This window comes from Salvelinus alpinus, chromosome 7 (genome assembly GCF_045679555.1).
Source record: "Salvelinus alpinus chromosome 7, SLU_Salpinus.1, whole genome shotgun sequence".
Taxonomy (NCBI): Eukaryota; Metazoa; Chordata; class Actinopteri; order Salmoniformes; family Salmonidae; genus Salvelinus; species Salvelinus alpinus.
The window spans coordinates 17,254,866-17,279,312 of NC_092092.1; the positions used below are offsets into that span (position 1 = coordinate 17,254,866).

A 24,447-nucleotide genomic window follows, 5' to 3' on the forward strand; every position below is an offset into this window, starting at 1 on the left:
GAACCGGCTCATCAGTCTGAGGTCCTGAGCGCTCTGGAGACGGTTATCATCAAGGATCTCTTCGTACTTAGCTCCATCTTTCCCTCGATCCAAACTATTCTCCCAGTCCCTGCCACTGTAAAACATCCACACATCATGATGCTGCCACCGCCATGCTTCATCGTAGGGATGGTGCCAGGTTTCCTCCAGACGTGACGCTTGGTATTCAGGCCAAGGAGTTAAATCTTGGTTTCATCAGACCAGAGAATCCTGTTTCTCATGGTCTGAGAGTCCTTTAGGTGCCTTTTGACAAACTCCAAGTGGGCTGTCATTTGCCTTTTACTGAGGAGTGGCTTCTGTCTGGCCACTCTACTATAAATGCCTGATTGGTGGAGTGCTGCAGAGATGGTTGTCCTTCTGGAAGGTTCTCCCATCTCCACAGAGGAACTCTTTAGCTCTGTCGGTGACCATCGGGTTCTTGGTCACATTCCTTACGAAGGCCTTTCTCCCCTCATTGCTCAGTTTTGCCGGGCGGCCAGCTCTAGGAAGAACCTTGGTGGTTCCAAACTTCCATTTAAGAATGATGGAGGCCACTGTGTTCTTAGACCTTCAATGCTGCAGAAATGTTTTGGTACCCTACCCACATCTGTGCCTCGACTCAATCCTGTCTCGGAGCTCTGTGGACAATTCCTTCGACCTCATGGCTTGGTTTTTGCTCTGACATGCACTGTCAAGTGTGGGATCTTGTATAAACAGGTGTGTGCCTTCCCAAATCATGTCCAATCAGTTGAAATGACCACAGGTGGACTCCAAGTTGTAGAAACATCTCAAGGTTGATCAATGGAAAAAGGATGCACCTGAGCTCAATTTCGAGTCTCATAGCAAAGGGTCTGAAATACTTTTATGTAAAAAGGTATTCTTTTTTTGTTTTATGCATTTTTTTTTTGCAAACATTTCTAAACCAGTTTTTGCTTTGTCATTATGGGTTGTGTAGATTGATGAAAAACATGTTATTTTCATTTATTTTTTAAAACAGCCTAATTTAACTTAACACAATGTAGAAAAAGTCCAGGGGTCCGAAATACTTTCCAAATGCACTGTGTTTGTTGTTCATAGACAGCAGGACAGACGGTGCTCCGGTCCCAGACCAGCTCCATGTTTCCCTCTCTAACCTGCTCTGGGTGGCGAGGCTTCCTGACTACAGCCTGTCTGGAGCAGAACAGAAACGCATGGAAACAGAGGGAGAAATACACCATTAGACCTATAGGCATGAAGAAGACTGGAGGCAGAGATCACTCTGGTAACCCTATCCGTAGTACACCATCAGACAGACTAACCCCTACCTACATCCTACCCGTAGTACACCATCAGACAATGAGACTGACTGGGACAGACATACCATTGATTGAGCTATATTTCCCTCCTAACCTACAGGGAGGGTTCGTACACATGGTATTGGAGGAGGCCATAAACAGAGATACCGTTGGATTGACTTCCAGCGTCTCCGCTATGAACCAGGCAGAGAGGAGCAGACCTTCGAGGAGAGGGTGATGGAGGTCCGGTATGACCCCTGCAGGTATGAGAATTACTCTTTTTGGTGGCCCCCACCTTAACCCTGTTGGCGGCCCCCGCCCTAACCTCTTGCAGGGCTCTACTCTAACTTTTTCCCCAAGGACTACATGTGCTCCTAAATAAAAAATGAAGGAGCACAGTGTTCAAGTAGGAAGAGTAGCTGCTGCCTTTGCAGCCGTAGTCTGGCTTTTTTATACCATTTTGGAGCAGTGGCTTCTTCCTTGCTGAGCGGCCTTTCAGGTTATGTCGATATAGGACTCGTTTTACTGTGGATATAGATACTTCTGTACAAGGTCCTTTTGCTGTTGTTCTGGGATTGATTTGCACTTTTCGCACCACAGTACATTCATCTCTAGGAGACAGAACGCGTCTCCTTCCTGAGAGGTATGACGGCTGCGTGGTCCCATGGTGTTTATACTTGCGTACTATTGTTTGTACAGATGAACGTGGTACCTTCAGGCATTTGGGAATTGCTCCCAAGGATGAACAAGACTTGTGGAGGTATAAAATAAAATTTGGAGGTCTTGACTGATTTCTTTTGATTTTCCCATGATGTCAAGCTAGGGAGGCACTGAGTTTAAATGTAGGCCTTGAAAAACATCCACAGGTACACCTCCAATTGACAAAGGCTAATTGACATAATTTATCAGAAGATTTTGACCCCCCCCCAGATCCTTTGTTCAGGGACACATTATTCCATGTCTGTTAGTCACATGTCTGTGGAACTTGTTCAGTTTATGTCTCAGTTGTTGAATCTTGTTATGTTCATACAAATATTTACACATGTTCAGTTTGCTGAAAATAAACACAGTTGACAGTGAGATGTTTCTTTTTTTGTTGAGTTTAGTAAAAATAAAGAAAAACCCTTGAATGAGTAGGTGTTATAAAACTTTTGACCGGTAGTGTATCTACTGGTCTTTTTCTATGTGAATCTAGAAGACGTTCGCTGCCTAAGTGATATCTATTGGTGTTTCATAACAGATCTGCAGAAATAGCTCTGGTGGCAGGAGGCAAGAGGAAGCGTTGGATTATTGCTACAGAGAACATGCAAGTTGGAGACCTCATTAAAACCTCTGGGACTATCGGCCGCATGGCAGGTAAGACCCCCATCTAAACCCTAGCTGCTGCACTGTGTGGAAGCTTCAGTCAAACCTCCTGGCTTTTTCTATTTTCATTTTATCCTTCATTTACCACGTAAGTTGACTGAACACAATGGGAGAATAGTTACAGGGGAGAGGAAGGGGGATGAATGAGCCAATTCTAAGCTAGGGAAGATTTGGTGGCCATGATGGACAGATTGGGAATTTAGCCCGGGCTCGACCCACCTGTCCTCTCCACAAGATAATGGAGCTGTTTCTAATACACCTGTCCTCTCCATAAGATAATGGAGCCGTTTCTAATCCACCTGTCCTCCACAAGATAATGGAGCTGTTTCTAACCCACCTGTCCTCTCCACAAGATAATGGAGCTGTTTCTACCCCACCTGTCCTCCACAAGATAATGGAGCGGTTTCTAACCCACCTGTCCTCCACAAGATAATGGAGCTGTTTCTAACTCGCCTGTCCTCCACAAGATAATGGAGCTGTTTCTAATTCACCTGTCCTCTCCATAAGATAATGGAGCCGTTTCTAATCCACCTGTCCTCCACAAGATAATGGAGCTGTTTCTAACCCACCTGTCCTCTCCACAAGATAATGGAGCTGTTTCTAACCCACCTGTCCTCCACAAGATAATGGAGCGGTTTCTAACCCACCTGTCCTCCACAAGATAATGGAGCTGTTTCTAACTCGCCTGTCCTCCACAAGATAATGGAGCGGTTTCTAACTCCCCTGTCCTCCACAAGATAATGGAGCTGTTTCTAACCCACCTGTCCACAAGATAATGGAGCTGTTTCTAACCCACCTGTCCTCCACAAGATAATGGAGCTGTTTCTAACCCACCTGTCCTCCACAAGATAATGGAGCTGTTTCTAACCCACCTGTCCTCCACAAGATAATGGAGCTGTTTCTAACCTACCTGTCCTCCACAAGATAATGGAGCTGTTTCTAACCCACCTGTCCTCCACAAGATAATGGAGCTGTTTCTAACTCACCTGTCCTCTCCATAAGATAATGGAGCTGTTTCTAACCCACCTGTCCTCTCCACAAGATAATGGAGCTGTTTCTAACCCACCTGTCCTCCACAAGATAATGGAGCGGTTTCTAACCCACCTGTCCTCCACAAGATAATGGAGCTGTTTCTAACTCACCTGTCCTCCACAAGATAATGGAGCGGTTTCTAACTCACCTGTCCTCCACAAGATAATGGAGCGGTTTCTAACTCACCTGTCCTCCACAAGATAATGGAGCTGTTTCTAACCCACCTGTCCTCCACAAGATAATGGAGCTGTTTCTAACTCACCTGTCCTCCACAAGATAATGGAGCGGTTTCTAACCCACCTGTCCTCAAGATAATGGAGCGGTTTCTAACCCACCTGTCCTCCACAAGATAATGGAGCTGTTTCTAACCCACCTGTCCTCCACAAGATAATGGAGCTGTTTCTAACCCACCTGTCCTCCACAAGATAATGGAGCTGTTTCTAACCCACCTGTCCACAAGATAATGGAGCTGTTTCTAACCCACCTGTCCTCCACAAGATAATGGAGCTGTTTCTAACCCACCTGTCCTCCACAAGATAATGGAGCTGTTTCTAACCCACCTGTCCTCCACAAGATAATGGAGCTGTTTCTAACCCACCTGTCCTCCACAAGATAATGGAGCTGTTTCTAACCCACCTGTCCACAAGATAATGGAGCTGTTTCTAACCCACCTGTCCTCCACAAGATAATGGAGCTGTTTCTAACCCACCTGTCCTCCACAAGATAATGGAGCTGTTTCTTACCCACCTGTCCTCCACAAGATAATGGAGCTGTTTCTAACCCACCTGTCCTCCACAAGATAATGGAGCTGTTTCTAACTCACCTGTCCTCCACAAGATAATGGAGCTGTTTCTAACTCACCTGTCCTCAAGATAATGGAGCTGTTTCTAACTCACCTGTCAAGATAATGGAGCTGTTTCTAACCTACGTGTCCTCTCCAAGATAATGGAGCTGTTTCTAACCCATGTGTCCTCTCCACAAGATAATGGAGCTGTTTCTAACCCACCTGTCCTCCACAAGACAATGGAGCTGTTTCTAACCTACGTGTCCTCTCCACAAGACAATGGAGCTGTTTCTAACCCACATGTCCTCTCCACAAGATAATGGAGCTGTTTCTAACCCACATGTCCTTTCCACAAGATAATGGAGCTGTTTCTAACCCACCTGTCCACACAAGATAATGGAGCTGTTTCTAACCTACGTGTCCTTTCCACAAGATAATGGAGCTGTTTCTAACCCACCTGTCCACATAAGATAATGGAGCTGTTTCTAACCTACGTGTCCTCTCCAAGATAATGGAGCTGTTTCTAACCCATGTGTCCTCCACAAGATAATGGAGCTGTTTATAACCCATGTGTCCTCCACAAGATATTGGAGCTGTTTATAACCCATGTGTCCTCTCCAAGATAATGGAGCTGTTTATAACCCATGTGTCCTCCACAAGATAATGGAGCTGTTTATAACCCATGTGTCCTCCACAAGATAATGGAGCTGTTTATAACCCATGTGTCCTCTCCAAGATAATGGAGCTGTTTATAACCCATGTGTCCTCTCCACAAGATTTTGGAGCTCTCTCAAGTCTGTTATAATGTATGTTGTCTCCAGTCTGTAATGTATATTGTATGTCTGTATAATATTCTAATGTTTCTGTCATGATGTCCTCTAGTTTCGGCTAAAGAAGGAGACTCGTTCCCCCTGGGAGCTCTTCCTGTTGGAACTCTGGTCAACAACCTGGAACTGTATCCTGGGAAAGGAGCCACCTACATCCGTGCTGCAGGTAACCTTTACCCATAACCACTGACCTCTAACCCCTGATCCCTATCCGTGCTGCAGGTAACCTTTACCCATAACCACTGACCTCTAACCCCTGATCCCTATCCGTGCTGCAGGTAACCTTTACCCATAACCACTGTCCCCTAACCCCTGATCCCTATCCGGGCTGCAGGTAACCTTTACCCATAACCACTGTCCCCTAACCCCTGATCCCTATCCGGGCTGCAGGTAACCTTTACCCATAACCACTGACCTCTAACCCCTGATCCCTATCCGGGCTGCAGGTAACCTTTACCCATAACCACTGTCCCCTAACCCCTGATCCCTATCCGGGCTGCAGGTAACCTTTACCCATAACCACTGACCTCTAACCCCTGATCCCTATCCGGGCTGCAGGTAACCTTTACCACTGTCCCCTAAGCCTGATCCCTATCCGGGCTGCAGGTAACCTTTACCCATAACCACTGTCCCCTAACCCCTGATCCCTATCCGGGCTGCAGGTAACCTTTACCCATAACCACTGACCTCTAACCCCTGATCCCTATACGTGCTGCAGGTAACCTTTACCCATAACCACTGACCTCTAACCCCTGATTCCTATCCGGGCTGCAGGTAACCTTTACCACTGTCCTCTAACCCTGATCCCTATCCGGGCTGCAGGTAACCTTTACCACTGTCCTTTAACCCTGATCCCTATCCGGGCTGCAGGTAACCTTTACCCCTAACCACTGACCTCTAACCCCTGATCCCTATCCGGGCTGCAGGTAACCTTTACCACTGTCCTCTAACCCTGATACCTATCCGGGCTGCAGGTAACCTTTACCACTGTCCCCTGATCCCTATCCGGGCTGCAGGTAACCTTTACCACTGTCCTCTAACCCTGATCCCTATCCGTGCTGCAGGTAACCTTTACCACTGTCCCCTAACCCCTGATCCCTATCCGTGCTGCAGGTAACCTTTACCACTGTCCCCTAACCCCTGATCCCTATCCGTGCTGCAGGTAACCTTTACCACTGTCCTCTAACCCTGATCCCTATCCGTGCTGCAGGTAACCTTTACCCTTGTCCTCTAACCCTGATCCCTATCCGTGCTGCAGGTAACCTTTACCACTGTCCCCTGATCCCTATCCGTGCTGCAGGTAACCTTTACCACTGTCCTCTAACCCCTGATCCCTATCCGGGCTGCAGGTAACCTTTACCACTGTCCCCTAACCCCTGATCCCTATCCGGGCTGCAGGTAACCTTTACCCATGACCACTGTCCCCTAACCCCTGATCCCTATCCGTGCTGGAGGTAACCTTTACCACTGTCCTCTAACCCTGATCCCTATCCGTGCTGCAGGTAACCTTTACCACTGTCCCCTAACCCCTGATCCCTCTCCGGGCTGCAGGTAACCTTTACCACTGTCCTCTAACCCTGATCCCTATCCGTGCTGCAGGTAACCTTTACCACTGTCCCCTAACCCCTGATCCCTATCCGTGCTGCAGGTAACCTTTACCACTGTCCCCTAACCCTGATCCCTATCCGGGCTGCAGGTAACCTTTACCACTGTCCTCTAACCCCTGATCCCTATCCGTGCTGCAGGTAACCTTTACCACTGACCTCTAACCCCTGATCCCTATCCGGGCTGCAGGTAACCTTTACCACTGACCTCTAACCCCTGATCCCTATCCGGGCTGCAGGTAACCTTTACCACTGTCCTCTAACCCTGATACCTATCCGGGCTGCAGGTAACCTTTACCACTGTCCCCTGATCCCTATCCGTGCTGCAGGTAACCTTTACCACTGTCCCCTAACCCCTGATCCCTATCCGGGCTGCAGGTAACCTTTACCACTGTCCCCTAACCCCTGATCCCTATCCGTGCTGGAGGTAACCTTTACCACTGTCCTCTAACCCTGATCCCTATCCGTGCTGCAGGTAACCTTTACCACTGTCCCCTGATCCCTATCCGGGCTGCAGGTAACCTTTACCACTGTCCCCTGATCCCTATCCGGGCTGCAGGTAACCTTTACCACTGTCCTCTAACCCTGATCCCTATCCGTGCTGCAGGTAACCTTTACCACTGTCCCCTGATCCCTATCCGTGCTGCAGGTAACCTTTACCACTGTCCTCTAACCCTGATCCCTATCCGTGCTGCAGGTAACCTTTACCACTGTCCCCTAACCCCTGATCCCTATCCGTGCTGCAGGTAACCTTTACCACTGTCCTCTAACCCTGATCCCTATCCGTGCTGCAGGTAACCTTTACCCTTGTCCTCTAACCCTGATCCCTATCCGTGCTGCAGGTAACCTTTACCACTGTCCCCTGATCCCTATCCGTGCTGCAGGTAACCTTTACCACTGTCCTCTAACCCCTGATCCCTATCCGGGCTGCAGGTAACCTTTACCACTGTCCCCTAACCCCTGATCCCTATCCGTGCTGCAGGTAACCTTTACCACTGACCTCTAACCCCTGATCCCTATCCGGGCTGCAGGTAACCTTTACCACTGTCCTCTAACCCTGATACCTATCCGGGCTGCAGGTAACCTTTACCACTGTCCTCTAACCCTGATCCCTATCCGTGCTGCAGGTAACCTTTACCCTTGTCCTCTAACCCTGATCCCTATCCGTGCTGCAGGTAACCTTTACCACTGTCCCCTGATCCCTATCCGTGCTGCAGGTAACCTTTACCACTGTCCTCTAACCCCTGATCCCTATCCGGGCTGCAGGTAACCTTTACCACTGTCCTCTAACCCTGATCCCTATCCGTGTTGCAGGTAACCTTTACCACTGTCCCCTAACCCCTGATCCCTATCCGGGCTGCAGGTAACCTTTACCACTGTCCCCTAACCCCTGATCCCTATCCGGGCTGCAGGTAACCTTTACCCATAACCACTGTCCCCTAACCCCTGATCCCTATCCGTGCTGGAGGTAACCTTTACCACTGTCCTCTAACCCTGATCCCTATCCGTGCTGCAGGTAACCTTTACCCTTGTCCTCTAACCCTGATCCCTATCCGTGCTGCAGGTAACCTTTACCACTGTCCCCTAACCCCTGATCCCTCTCCGGGCTGCAGGTAACCTTTACCACTGTCCTCTAACCCTGATCCCTATCCGTGCTGCAGGTAACCTTTACCACTGTCCCCTAACCCCTGATCCCTATCCGTGCTGCAGGTAACCTTTACCACTGTCCCCTAACCCTGATCCCTATCCGGGCTGCAGGTAACCTTTACCACTGTCCTCTAACCCCTGATCCCTATCCGTGCTGCAGGTAACCTTTACCACTGACCTCTAACCCCTGATCCCTATCCGGGCTGCAGGTAACCTTTACCACTGACCTCTAACCCCTGATCCCTATCCGGGCTGCAGGTAACCTTTACCACTGTCCTCTAACCCTGATACCTCTCCGGGCTGCAGGTAACCTTTACCACTGTCCCCTGATCCCTATCCGGGCTGCAGGTAACCTTTACCACTGTCCTCTAACCCTGATCCCTATCCGGGCTGCAGGTAACCTTTACCACTGTCCTCTAACCCTGATTCCTATCCGTGCTGGAGGTAACCTTTACCCATAACCACTGACCTCTAACCCTGATCCCTATCCGGGCTGCAGGTAACCTTTACCACTGTCCTCTAACCCTGATCCCTATCCGTGCTGCAGGTAACCTTTACCCTTGTCCTCTAACCCTGATCCCTATCTGTGCTGCAGGTAACCTTTACCACTGTCCCCTAACCCCTGATCCCTATCCGGGCTGCAGGTAACCTTTACCACTGTCCTCTAACCCTGATCCCTATCCGTGCTGCAGGTAACCTTTACCACTGTCCCCTAACCCCTGATCCCTGATCCCTATCCGGGCTGCAGGTAACCTTTACCACTGTCCCCTAACCCCTGATCCCTATCCGTGCTGGAGGTAACCTTTACCACTGTCCTCTAACCCTGATCCCTATCCGTGCTGCAGGTAACCTTTACCACTGTCCCCTGATCCCTATCCGGGCTGCAGGTATCCTTTACCACTGTCCTCTAACCCTGATCCCTATCCGTGCTGCAGGTAACCTTTACCACTGTCCCCTGATCCCTATCCGGGCTGCAGGTAACCTTTACCACTGTCCTCTAACCCTGATCCCTATCCGTGCTGCAGGTAACCTTTACCACTGTCCCCTAACCCCTGATCCCTATCCGTGCTGCAGGTAACCTTTACCACTGTCCTCTAACCCTGATCCCTATCCGTGCTGCAGGTAACCTTTACCACTGTCCCCTAACCCCTGATCCCTATCCGTGCTGCAGGTAACCTTTACCACTGTCCTCTAACCCTGATCCCTATCCGTGCTGCAGGTAACCTTTACCCTTGTCCTCTAACCCTGATCCCTATCCGTGCTGCAGGTAACCTTTACCACTGTCCCCTGATCCCTATCCGTGCAGCAGGTAACCTTTACCACTGACCTCTAACCCTGATACCTATCCGGGCTGCAGGTAACCTTTACCACTGTCCCCTAACCCCTGATCCCTATCCGTGCTGCAGGTAACCTTTACCACTGACCTCTAACCCCTGATCCCTATCCGGGCTGCAGGTAACCTTTACCACTGTCCTCTAACCCTGATACCTATCCGGGCTGCAGGTAACCTTTACCACTGTCCTCTAATCCTGATCCCTATCCGGGCTGCAGGTAACCTTTACCACTGTCCTCTAACCCTGATACCTATCCGGGCTGCAGGTAACCTTTACCACTGTCCTCTAACCCTGATCCCTATCCGTGCTGGAGGTAACCTTTACCCATAACCACTGACCTCTAACCCTGATCCCTATCCGGGCTGCAGGTAACCTTTACCACTGTCCCCTAACCCCTGATCCCTATCCGTGCTGGAGGTAACCTTTACCACTGTCCTCTAACCCTGATCCCTATCCGTGCTGCAGGTAACCTTTACCACTGTCCCCTAACCCCTGATCCCTATCCGGGCTGCAGGTAACCTTTACCACTGTCCTCTAACCCTGATCCCTATCCGTGCTGCAGGTAACCTTTACCCTTGTCCTCTAACCCTGATCCCTATCCGTGCTGCAGGTAACCTTTACCACTGTCCCCTAACCCCTGATCCCTATCCGTGCTGCAGGTAACCTTTACCACTGACCTCTAACCCCTGATCCCTATCCGGGCTGCAGGTAACCTTTACCACTGTCCTCTAACCCTGATCCTTATCCGTGCTGCAGGTAACCTTTACCCCTAACCACTGACCTCTAACCCTGATCCCTATCCGGGCTGCAGGTAACCTTTACCACTGTCCCCTAACCCCTGATCCCTCTCCGTGCTGCAGGTAACCTTTACCACTGTCCTCTAACCCTGATCCTTATCCGTGCTGCAGGTAACCTTTACCCCTAACCACTGACCTCTAACCCTGATCCCTATCCGGGCTGCAGGTAACCTTTACCCCTAACCACTGTCCTCTAACCCTGATCCCTATCCGGGCTGCAGGTAACCTTTACCACTGTCCTCTAACCCTGATCCCTATCCGGGCTGCAGGTAACCTTTACCACTGTCCTCTAACCCTGATCCCTATCTGTGCTGGAGGTAACCTTTACCACTGTCCCCTAACCCCTGATCCCTATCCGTGCTGCAGGTAACCTTTACCACTGTCCTCTAACCCTGATCCCTATCCGGGCTGCAGGTAACCTTTACCACTGTCCCCTAACCCCTGATCCCTATCCGGGCTGCAGGTAACCTTTACCACTGTCCCCTAACCCCTGATCCCTCTCCGGGCTGCAGGTAACCTTTACCACTGTCCTCTAACCCTAATCCCTATCCGGGCTGCAGGTAACCTTTACCACTGTCCCCTAACCCCTGATCCCTCTCCGGGCTGCAGGTAACCTTTACCACTGTCCCCTGATCCCTATCCGTGCTGCAGGTAACCTTTACCACTGTCCTCTAACCCCTGATCCCTATCCGGGCTGCAGGTAACCTTTACCACTGTCCCCTAACCCCTGATCCCTATCCGTGCTGCAGGTAACCTTTACCACTGACCTCTAACCCCTGATCCCTATCCGGGCTGCAGGTAACCTTTACCACTGTCCTCTAACCCTGATACCTATCCGGGCTGCAGGTAACCTTTACCACTGTCCTCTAACCCTGATCCCTATCCGTGCTGCAGGTAACCTTTACCCTTGTCCTCTAACCCTGATCCCTATCCGTGCTGCAGGTAACCTTTACCACTGTCCCCTGATCCCTATCCGTGCTGCAGGTAACCTTTACCACTGTCCTCTAACCCCTGATCCCTATCCGGGCTGCAGGTAACCTTTACCACTGTCCTCTAACCCTGATCCCTATCCGTGTTGCAGGTAACCTTTACCACTGTCCCCTAACCCCTGATCCCTATCCGGGCTGCAGGTAACCTTTACCACTGTCCCCTAACCCCTGATCCCTATCCGGGCTGCAGGTAACCTTTACCCATAACCACTGTCCCCTAACCCCTGATCCCTATCCGTGCTGGAGGTAACCTTTACCACTGTCCTCTAACCCTGATCCCTATCCGTGCTGCAGGTAACCTTTACCCTTGTCCTCTAACCCTGATCCCTATCCGTGCTGCAGGTAACCTTTACCACTGTCCCCTAACCCCTGATCCCTCTCCGGGCTGCAGGTAACCTTTACCACTGTCCTCTAACCCTGATCCCTATCCGTGCTGCAGGTAACCTTTACCACTGTCCCCTAACCCCTGATCCCTATCCGTGCTGCAGGTAACCTTTACCACTGTCCCCTAACCCTGATCCCTATCCGGGCTGCAGGTAACCTTTACCACTGTCCTCTAACCCCTGATCCCTATCCGTGCTGCAGGTAACCTTTACCACTGACCTCTAACCCCTGATCCCTATCCGGGCTGCAGGTAACCTTTACCACTGACCTCTAACCCCTGATCCCTATCCGGGCTGCAGGTAACCTTTACCACTGTCCTCTAACCCTGATACCTCTCCGGGCTGCAGGTAACCTTTACCACTGTCCCCTGATCCCTATCCGGGCTGCAGGTAACCTTTACCACTGTCCTCTAACCCTGATCCCTATCCGGGCTGCAGGTAACCTTTACCACTGTCCTCTAACCCTGATTCCTATCCGTGCTGGAGGTAACCTTTACCCATAACCACTGACCTCTAACCCTGATCCCTATCCGGGCTGCAGGTAACCTTTACCACTGTCCTCTAACCCTGATCCCTATCCGTGCTGCAGGTAACCTTTACCCTTGTCCTCTAACCCTGATCCCTATCTGTGCTGCAGGTAACCTTTACCACTGTCCCCTAACCCCTGATCCCTATCCGGGCTGCAGGTAACCTTTACCACTGTCCTCTAACCCTGATCCCTATCCGTGCTGCAGGTAACCTTTACCACTGTCCCCTAACCCCTGATCCCTGATCCCTATCCGGGCTGCAGGTAACCTTTACCACTGTCCCCTAACCCCTGATCCCTATCCGTGCTGGAGGTAACCTTTACCACTGTCCTCTAACCCTGATCCCTATCCGTGCTGCAGGTAACCTTTACCACTGTCCCCTGATCCCTATCCGGGCTGCAGGTATCCTTTACCACTGTCCTCTAACCCTGATCCCTATCCGTGCTGCAGGTAACCTTTACCACTGTCCCCTGATCCCTATCCGGGCTGCAGGTAACCTTTACCACTGTCCTCTAACCCTGATCCCTATCCGTGCTGCAGGTAACCTTTACCACTGTCCCCTAACCCCTGATCCCTATCCGTGCTGCAGGTAACCTTTACCACTGTCCTCTAACCCTGATCCCTATCCGTGCTGCAGGTAACCTTTACCACTGTCCCCTAACCCCTGATCCCTATCCGTGCTGCAGGTAACCTTTACCACTGTCCTCTAACCCTGATCCCTATCCGTGCTGCAGGTAACCTTTACCCTTGTCCTCTAACCCTGATCCCTATCCGTGCTGCAGGTAACCTTTACCACTGTCCCCTGATCCCTATCCGTGCAGCAGGTAACCTTTACCACTGACCTCTAACCCTGATACCTATCCGGGCTGCAGGTAACCTTTACCACTGTCCCCTAACCCCTGATCCCTATCCGTGCTGCAGGTAACCTTTACCACTGACCTCTAACCCCTGATCCCTATCCGGGCTGCAGGTAACCTTTACCACTGTCCTCTAACCCTGATACCTATCCGGGCTGCAGGTAACCTTTACCACTGTCCTCTAATCCTGATCCCTATCCGGGCTGCAGGTAACCTTTACCACTGTCCTCTAACCCTGATACCTATCCGGGCTGCAGGTAACCTTTACCACTGTCCTCTAACCCTGATCCCTATCCGTGCTGGAGGTAACCTTTACCCATAACCACTGACCTCTAACCCTGATCCCTATCCGGGCTGCAGGTAACCTTTACCACTGTCCCCTAACCCCTGATCCCTATCCGTGCTGGAGGTAACCTTTACCACTGTCCTCTAACCCTGATCCCTATCCGTGCTGCAGGTAACCTTTACCACTGTCCCCTAACCCCTGATCCCTATCCGGGCTGCAGGTAACCTTTACCACTGTCCTCTAACCCTGATCCCTATCCGTGCTGCAGGTAACCTTTACCCTTGTCCTCTAACCCTGATCCCTATCCGTGCTGCAGGTAACCTTTACCACTGTCCCCTAACCCCTGATCCCTATCCGTGCTGCAGGTAACCTTTACCACTGACCTCTAACCCCTGATCCCTATCCGGGCTGCAGGTAACCTTTACCACTGTCCTCTAACCCTGATCCTTATCCGTGCTGCAGGTAACCTTTACCCCTAACCACTGACCTCTAACCCTGATCCCTATCCGGGCTGCAGGTAACCTTTACCACTGTCCCCTAACCCCTGATCCCTCTCCGTGCTGCAGGTAACCTTTACCACTGTCCTCTAACCCTGATCCTTATCCGTGCTGCAGGTAACCTTTACCCCTAACCACTGACCTCTAACCCTGATCCCTATCCGGGCTGCAGGTAACCTTTACCACTGTCCCCTAACCCCTGATCCCTATCCGTGCTGCAGGTAACCTTTACCCCTAACCACTGTCCTCTAACCCTGATCCCTATCCGGGCTGCAGGTAACCTTTACCACTGTCCTCTAACCCTGATCCCTATCCGGGCTGCAGGTAACCTTTACCACTGTCCTCTAACCCTGATCCCTATCTGTGCTGGAGGTAACCTTTACCACTGTCCCCTAACCCCTGATCCCTATCCGTGCTGCAGGTAACCTTTACCACTGTCCTCTAACCCTGATCCCTATCCGGGCTGCAGGTAACCTTTACCACTGTCCCCTAACCCCTGATCCCTATCCGGGCTGCAGGTAACCTTTACCACTGTCCCCTAACCCCTGATCCCTCTCCGGGCTGCAGGTAACCTTTACCACTGTCCTCTAACCCTAATCCCTATCCGGGCTGCAGGTAACCTTTACCACTGTCCCCTAACCCCTGATCCCTCTCCGGGCTGCAGGTAACCTTTACCACTGTCCCCTAACCCCTGATCCCTATCCGGGCTGCAGGTAACCTTTACCACTGTCCTCTAACCCTGATCCCTATCCGTGCTGCAGGTAACCTTTACCACTGTACCCTAACCCCTGATCCCTATCCGGGCTGCAGGTAACCTTTACCCATAACCACTGACCTCTAACCCCTGATCCCTATCCGTGCTGCAGGTAACCTTTACCCTTGTCCTCTAACCCTGATCCCTATCCGGGCTGCAGGTAACCTTTACCACTGTCCCATAACCCCTGATCCCTATCCGGGCTGCAGGTAACCTTTACCACTGTCCCCTAACCCCTGATCCCTATCCGGGCTGCAGGTAACCTTTACCCATAACCACTGACCTCTAACCCCTGATCCCTATCCGTGCTGCAGGTAACCTTTACCACTGTCCCATAACCCCTGATCCCTATCCGGGCTGCAGGTAACCTTTACCACTGTCCCCTAACCCCTGATCCCTATCCGGGCTGCAGGTAACCTTTACCCATAACCACTGACCTCTAACCCCTGATCCCTATCCGTGCTGCAGGTAACCTTTACCACTGTCCCCTGATCCCTATCCGGGCTGCAGGTAACCTTTACCCATAACCACTGACCTCTAACCCCTGATCCCTATCCGTGCTGCAGGTAACCTTTACCACTGTCCCCTGATCCCTATCCGGGCTGCAGGTAACCTTTACCACTGTCCCCTAACCCCTGATCCCTATCCGGGCTGCAGGTAACCTTTACCACTGTCCCCTAACCCCTGATCCCTATCCGGGCTGCAGGTAACCTTTACCCATAACCACTGACCTCTAACCCCTGATCCCTATCCGTGCTGCAGGTAACCTTTACCACTGTCCCCTAACCCCTGATCCCTATCCGGGCTGCAGGTAACCTTTACCCATAACCACTGACCTCTAACCCCTGATCCCTATCCGTGCTGCAGGTAACCTTTACCACTGTCCCCTGATCCCTATCCGGGCTGCAGGTAACCTTTACCACTGTCCCCTAACCCCTGATCCCTATCCGTGCTGCAGGTAACCTTTACCACTGTCCTCTAACCCTGATCCCTATCCGGGCTGCAGGTAACCTTTACCACTGTCCTCTAACCCTGATACCTATCCGGGCTGCAGGTAACCTTTACCACTGTCCCCTGATCCCTATCCGGGCTGCAGGTAACCTTTACCACTGTCCCCTAACCCCTGATCCCTATCCGTGCTGCAGGTAACCTTTACCACTGTCCTCTAACCCCTGATCCCTATCCGGGCTGCAGGTAACCTTTACCACTGTCCTCTAACCCTGATCCCTATCTGGGCTGCAGGTAACCTTTACCACTGTCCTCTAACCCTGATCCCTATCCGTGCTGCAGGTAACCTTTACCCTTGTCCTCTAACCCTGATCCCTATCCGGGCTGCAGGTAACCTTTTCCACTGTCCTCTAACCCTGATCCCTATCCGGGCTGCAGGTAACCTTTACCACTGTCCCCTAACCCCTGATCCTTATCCGGGCTGCAGGTAACCTTTACCACTGTCCCCTAACCCTGATCCCTATCCGGGCTGCAGGTAACCTTTACCACTGTCCTCTAACCCTGATCCCTATCCGTGCTGCAGGTAACCCTTACCCTTGTCCTCTAACCCTGATCCCTATCCGGGCTGCAGGTAACCTTTTCCACTGTCCTCTAACCCTGATCCCTATCCGGGCTGCAGGTAACCTTTACCACTGTCCCCTAACCCCTGATCCCTATCCGGGCTGCAGGTAACCTTTACCACTGTCCCCTAACCCTGATCCCTATCCGGGCTGCAGGTAACCTTTACCACTGTCCTCTAACCCTGATCCCTATCCGTGCTGCAGGTAACCTTTACCACTGTCCCCTAACCCTGATCCCTATCCGGGCTGCAAGTAACCTTTACCACTGTCCTCTAACCCTGATCCCTATCCGTGCTGCAGGTAACCTTTACCACTGTCCCCTAACCCCTGATCCCTGATCCCTATCCGGGCTGCAGGTAACCTTTACCACTGTCCCCTAACCCCTGATCCCTATCCGTGCTGGAGGTAACCTTTACCACTGTCCTCTAACCCTGATCCCTATCCGTGCTGCAGGTAACCTTTACCACTGTCCCCTGATCCCTATCCGGGCTGCAGGTATCCTTTACCACTGTCCTCTAACCCTGATCCCTATCCGTGCTGCAGGTAACCTTTACCACTGTCCCCTGATCCCTATCCGGGCTGCAGGTAACCTTTACCACTGTCCTCTAACCCTGATCCCTATCCGTGCTGCAGGTAACCTTTACCACTGTCCCCTAACCCCTGATCCCTATCCGTGCTGCAGGTAACCTTTACCACTGTCCTCTAACCCTGATCCCTATCCGTGCTGCAGGTAACCTTTACCACTGTCCCCTAACCCCTGATCCCTATCCGTGCTGCAGGTAACCTTTACCACTGTCCTCTAACCCTGATCCCTATCCGTGCTGCAGGTAACCTTTACCCTTGTCCTCTAACCCTGATCCCTATCCGTGCTGCAGGTAACCTTTACCACTGTCCCCTGATCCCTATCCGTGCTGCAGGTAACCTTTACCACTGTCCTCTAACCCCTGATCCCTATCCGTGCTGCAGGTAACCTTTACCCTTGTCCTCTAACCCTGATCCCTATCCGGGCTGCAGGTAACCTTTTCCACTGTCCTCTAACCCTGATCCCTATCCGGGCTGCAGGTAACCTTTACCACTGTCCTCTAACCCTGATACCTATCCGGGCTGCAGGTAACCTTTACCACTGTCCTCTAATCCTGATCCCTATCCGGGCTGCAGGTAACCTTTACCACTGTCCTCTAACCCTGATCCCTATCCGTGCTGGAGGTAACCTTTACCCATAACCACTGACCTCTAACCCTGATCCCTATCCGGGCTGCAGGTAACCTTTACCACTGTCCCCTAACCCCTGATCCCTATCCGTGCTGGAGGTAACCTTTACCACTGTCCTCTAACCCTGATCCCTATCCGTGCTGCAGGTAACCTTTACCACTGTCCCCTAACCCCTGATCCCTATCCGGGCTGCAGGTAACCTTTACCACTGTCCTCTAACCCTGATCCCTATCCGGGCTGCAGGTAACCTTTACCACTGTCCCTTAACCCCTGATCCCTATCCGGGCTGCAGGTAACCTTTACCACTGTCCCCTAACCCCTGATCCCTCTCCGGGCTGCAGGTAACCTTTACCACTGTCCTCTAACCCTAATCCCTATCCGGGCTGCAGGTAACCTTTACCACTGTCCCCTAACCCCTGATCCCTCTCCGGGCTGCAGGTAACCTTTACCACTGTCCCCTAACCCCTGATCCCTATCCGGGCTGCAGGTAACCTTTACCACTGTCCTCTAACCCTGATCCCTATCCGTGCTGCAGGTAACCTTTACCACTGTACCCTAACCCCTGATCCCTATCCGGGCTGCAGGTAACCTTTACCCATAACCACTGACCTCTAACCCCTGATCCCTATCCGTGCTGCAGGTAACCTTTACCCTTGTTCTCTAACCCTGATCCCTATCCGGGCTGCAGGTAACCTTTACCACTGTCCCCTAACCCCTGATCCCTATCCGGGCTGCAGGTAACCTTTACCACTGTCCCCTAACCCCTGATCCCTATCCGGGCTGCAGGTAACCTTTACCCATAACCACTGACCTCTAACCCCTGATCCCTATCCGTGCTGCAGGTAACCTTTACCACTGTCCCATAACCCCTGATCCCTATCCGGGCTGCAGGTAACCTTTACCACTGTCCCCTAACCCCTGATCCCTATCCGGGCTGCAGGTAACCTTTACCCATAACCACTGACCTCTAACCCCTGATCCCTATCCGTGCTGCAGTAACCTTTACCACTGTCCCCTAACCCCTGATCCCTATCCGGGCTGCAGGTAACCTTTACCCATAACCACTGACCTCTAACCCCTGATCCCTATCCGTGCTGCAGGTAACCTTTACCACTGTCCCCTGATCCCTATCCGGGCTGCAGGTAACCTTTACCACTGTCCCCTAACCCCTGATCCCTATCCGGGCTGCAGGTAACCTTTACCACTGTCCCCTAACCCCTGATCCCTATCCGGGCTGCAGGTAACCTTTACCCATAACCACTGACCTCTAACCCCTGATCCCTATCCGTGCTGCAGGTAACCTTTACCACTGTCCCCTAACCCCTGATCCCTATCCGGGCTGCAGGTAACCTTTACCCATAACCACTGACCTCTAACCCCTGATCCCTATCCGTGCTGCAGGTAACCTTTACCACTGTCCTCTAACCCTGATCCCTATCCGGGCTGCAGGTAACCTTTACCACTGTCCTCTAACCCTGATACCTATCCGGGCTGCAGGTAACCTTTACCACTGTCCCCTGATCCCTATCCGGGCTGCAGGTAACCTTTACCACTGTCCCCTAACCCCTGATCCCTATCCGTGCTGCAGGTAACCTTTACCACTGTCCTCTAACCCCTGATCCCTATCCGGGCTGCAGGTAACCTTTACCACTGTCCTCTAACCCTGATCCCTATCTGGGCTGCAGGTAACCTTTACCACTGTCCTCTAACCCTGATCCCTATCCGTGCTGCAGGTAACCTTTACCCTTGTCCTCTAACCCTGATCCCTATCCGGGCTGCAGGTAACCTTTTCCACTGTCCTCTAACCCTGATCCCTATCCGGGCTGCAGGTAACCTTTACCACTGTCCCCTAACCCCTGATCCTTATCCGGGCTGCAGGTAACCTTTACCACTGTCCCCTGATCCCTATCCGGGCTGCAGGTAACCTTTACCACTGTCCTCTAACCCTGATCCCTATCCGTGCTGCAGGTAACCTTTACCACTGTCCCCTAACCCTGATCCCTATCCGGGCTGCAAGTAACCTTTACCACTGTCCTCTAACCCTGATCCCTATCCGTGCTGCAGGTAACCTTTACCACTGTCCCCTAACCCCTGATCCCTGATCCCTATCCGGGCTGCAGGTAACCTTTACCACTGTCCCCTAACCCCTGATCCCTATCCGTGCTGGAGGTAACCTTTACCACTGTCCTCTAACCCTGATCCCTATCCGTGCTGCAGGTAACCTTTACCACTGTCCCCTGATCCCTATCCGGGCTGCAGGTATCCTTTACCACTGTCCTCTAACCCTGATCCCTATCCGTGCTGCAGGTAACCTTTACCACTGTCCCCTGATCCCTATCCGGGCTGCAGGTAACCTTTACCACTGTCCTCTAACCCTGATCCCTATCCGTGCTGCAGGTAACCTTTACCACTGTCCCCTAACCCCTGATCCCTATCCGTGCTGCAGGTAACCTTTACCACTGTCCTCTAACCCTGATCCCTATCCGTGCTGCAGGTAACCTTTACCACTGTCCCCTAACCCCTGATCCCTATCCGTGCTGCAGGTAACCTTTACCACTGCCCTCTAACCCTGATCCCTATCCGTGCTGCAGGTAACCTTTACCCTTGTCCTCTAACCCTGATCCCTATCCGTGCTGCAGGTAACCTTTACCACTGTCCCCTGATCCCTATCCGTGCTGCAGGTAACCTTTACCACTGTCCTCTAACCCCTGATCCCTATCCGTGCTGCAGGTAACCTTTACCCTTGTCCTCTAACCCTGATCCCTATCCGGGCTGCAGGTAACCTTTTCCACTGTCCTCTAACCCTGATCCCTATCCGGGCTGCAGGTAACCTTTACCACTGTCCTCTAACCCTGATACCTATCCGGGCTGCAGGTAACCTTTACCACTGTCCTCTAATCCTGATCCCTATCCGGGCTGCAGGTAACCTTTACCACTGTCCTCTAACCCTGATCCCTATCCGTGCTGGAGGTAACCTTTACCCATAACCACTGACCTCTAACCCTGATCCCTATCCGGGCTGCAGGTAACCTTTACCACTGTCCCCTAACCCCTGATCCCTATCCGTGCTGGAGGTAACCTTTACCACTGTCCTCTAACCCTGATCCCTATCCGTGCTGCAGGTAACCTTTACCACTGTCCCCTAACCCCTGATCCCTATCCGGGCTGCAGGTAACCTTTACCACTGTCCTCTAACCCTGATCCCTATCCGGGCTGCAGGTAACCTTTACCACTGTCCCCTAACCCCTGATCCCTATCCGGGCTGCAGGTAACCTTTACCACTGTCCCCTAACCCCTGATCCCTCTCCGGGCTGCAGGTAACCTTTACCACTGTCCTCTAACCCTAATCCCTATCCGGGCTGCAGGTAACCTTTACCACTGTCCCCTAACCCCTGATCCCTATCCGGGCTGCAGGTAACCTTTACCACTGTCCCCTAACCCCTGATCCCTATCCGGGCTGCAGGTAACCTTTACCACTGTCCTCTAACCCTGATCCCTATCCGTGCTGCAGGTAACCTTTACCACTGTACCCTAACCCCTGATCCCTATCCGGGCTGCAGGTAACCTTTACCCATAACCACTGACCTCTAACCCCTGATCCCTATCCGTGCTGCAGGTAACCTTTACCCTTGTCCTCTAACCCTGATCCCTATCCGGGCTGCAGGTAACCTTTACCACTGTCCCCTAACCCCTGATCCCTATCCGGGCTGCAGGTAACCTTTACCACTGTCCCCTAACCCCTGATCCCTATCCGGGCTGCAGGTAACCTTTACCCATAACCACTGACCTCTAACCCCTGATCCCTATCCGTGCTGCAGGTAACCTTTACCACTGTCCCATAACCCCTGATCCCTATCCGGGCTGCAGGTAACCTTTACCACTGTCCCCTAACCCCTGATCCCTATCCGGGCTGCAGGTAACCTTTACCCATAACCACTGACCTCTAACCCCTGATCCCTATCCGTGCTGCAGGTAACCTTTACCACTGTCCCCTAACCCCTGATCCCTATCCGGGCTGCAGGTAACCTTTACCCATAACCACTGACCTCTAACCCCTGATCCCTATCCGTGCTGCAGGTAACCTTTACCACTGTCCCCTGATCCCTATCCGGGCTGCAGGTAACCTTTACCACTGTCCCCTAACCCCTGATCCCTATCCGGGCTGCAGGTAACCTTTACCACTGTCCCCTAACCCCTGATCCCTATCCGGGCTGCAGGTAACCTTTACCCATAACCACTGACCTCTAACCCCTGATCCCTATCCGTGCTGCAGGTAACCTTTACCACTGTCCCCTAACCCCTGATCCCTATCCGGGCTGCAGGTAACCTTTACCCATAACCACTGACCTCTAACCCCTGATCCCTATCCGTGCTGCAGGTAACCTTTACCACTGTCCCCTAACCCTGATCCCTATCCGGGCTGCAAGTAAACAATCTCCATCTCATACATTAGAAGTGGAGTAATAATGAGTCTGATCACTATTGAATCAGTTTTATTGTGGTTGTAGGTACGAGTGGAGTGTTACTTCGTAAAGTCAGCGGAACAGCGATTGTACAGCTGCCATCTAAACAGCAGATTCAGGTGAGATTACTGTCCATCTAAACAGCAGATTCAGGTGAGATTACTGTCCATCTAAACAGCAGATTCAGGTGAGATTACTGTCCATCTAAACAGCAGATGCAGGTGAGATTACTGCATCTAAACAGCAGATGCAGGTGAGATTACTGTCCATCTAAACAGCACATTCAGGTGAGATTACTGTCCATCTAAACAGCACATTCAGGTGAGATTACTGTCCATCTAAACAGCAGATGCAGGTGAGATTACTGTCCATCTAAACAGCACATTCAGGTGAGATTACTGCATCTAAACAGCAGATTCAGGTGAGATTACTGTCCATCTAAACAGCAGATGCAGGTGAGATTACTGTCCATCTAAACAGCACATTCAGGTGAGATTACTGCATCTAAACAGCACATTCAGGTGAGATTACTGCATCTAAACAGCACATTCAGGTGAGATTACTGTCCATCTAAACAGCAGATGCAGGTGAGATTACTGCATCTAAACAGCAGATGCAGGTGAGATTACTGTCCATCTAAACAGCACATTCAGGTAATATACTCACTGTTGTCTTCTGGTTTGGCTGTACGTAGCCTCGTTTACACTTTACGTAACTGTGAGTCTCGTCATCTGATCATTAAGATCCAATCACTATCTGATCAACGTTTGTTGCATCTAAACATTGTATTTTATCCTTCCACTGTCTGCATTTGGACCAGATTATCTGGTGCCTCCCTTTATTTAAAATATATTATTTCAAAATAATATCAATATTTATTTTAAGACAATTACTGATGTCATAATCAATGATTTTAGAGGCCTTTACGATGATTTTAAATGGTTTGACCATCTGTTTACACTCTGACTGCACCTCACCAGATCTAGATTCTAGAAGCTGATGCTCTGACTGCACCTCACCAGATCTAGATTCTAGAAGCTGATGCTCTGACTGCACCTCACCAGATCTAGATTCTAGAAGCTGATGCTCTGACTGCACCTCACCAGCTCTTGTCTTCTGTTTCCAGGTGTTTGAGACATGCATGGTCACAGTGGGACGGGTGTCCAACATCGATCACAACAAACGGATCATTGGTAAAGCTGGCAGGAACCGTTGGCTCGGCATCCGGCCTTCCAGCGGCTTGTGGAAGAGGAAAGGTGGCTGGGCCGGACGCAAGATCAAACCACTACCCCCCATGAAGAGTTATATTAACCTGCCTTCCGTGTCTGCCAACTAAACATGTGCTAAACTCTGTATGCAACAGGACTAGCATTGCAGGAGTCGCCACCTCTTCTCTCTCTTTTTAGATGGATCAGAGGCAATGATGTTAATGGACAGAGCTGTCTCTGTCAGTGATTACTCTGTAAGATTCTCAGTGTTTTCAGTTATGTAGTTTTGTGACAATGTTTTGGTCTGTTATGACATGGATTTTGTGAAATGAACTGATTTAACTGAAGTGTGGGTAGAGAATGAGGCTTGGGGAAGTAGACAAGGTTCCACACTTTATTAAACACAGCTGCTCCTGGGGAGAGTTTGGAAGGAAACCAAACAATAAAACACATTTACATCCATAGTGAAACATTCAAAGGTTAACCCATGTTTTCTTAAATGGTTTTTCAAAATGTCATCTGTTAAAACAAAGTTTGTGCAAAGACACCTGGGAGGCGGTTTCAAAAGCGGGATGAGTGAGTTGCTAGAATATTTAGGAAAGTTGGCTAAGACCAGCTAGAGTTCGGTTAGGGGTCCTTATAGATAGTGGTCTATTATAGAGTTGGGGCAGTCCAGCTCTTGTTGGAATCTTCATATGGATACAACAGCCTCCTATCAAAGTTATTCCATACATAGACAACTATCTATTATAGTTATTCCATACATAGATAGTGGTCTATTATAGTTATTCCATACATAGATAGTGGTCTATTATAGTTATTCCACACATAGACAACTATTATAGTTATTCCACACATAGATAGTGATATATTATAGTTATTCCACACATAGATAGTGGTCTATTATAGTTATTCCATACATAGATAGTGATCTATTATAGTTATTCCACACATAGATAGTGGTCTATTATAGTTATTCCATACATAGATAGTGATATATTATAGTTATTCCACACATAGA

General features: G+C 50.9%; 1 protein-coding gene across 1 annotated transcript in view; it reads left to right on the forward strand.

The window, feature by feature from the left end:
- Positions 1-23,904, forward strand: part of mrpl2 (mitochondrial ribosomal protein L2) — a 32,394-nt gene extending 8,490 nt beyond the window's left edge. Inside the window, exons 3-8 of the mRNA XM_071409298.1 lie at positions 1,096-1,279; positions 1,414-1,555; positions 2,533-2,648; positions 5,356-5,466; positions 22,264-22,337; positions 23,345-23,904. Coding sequence (XP_071265399.1) covers positions 1,096-1,279; positions 1,414-1,555; positions 2,533-2,648; positions 5,356-5,466; positions 22,264-22,337; positions 23,345-23,554 — 837 coding nt within the window. The 3' untranslated portion in view covers positions 23,555-23,904. The remainder of the gene's footprint in view (positions 1-1,095; positions 1,280-1,413; positions 1,556-2,532; positions 2,649-5,355; positions 5,467-22,263; positions 22,338-23,344) is intronic.
- The last annotated feature ends 543 nt before the right edge of the window (positions 23,905-24,447 follow it).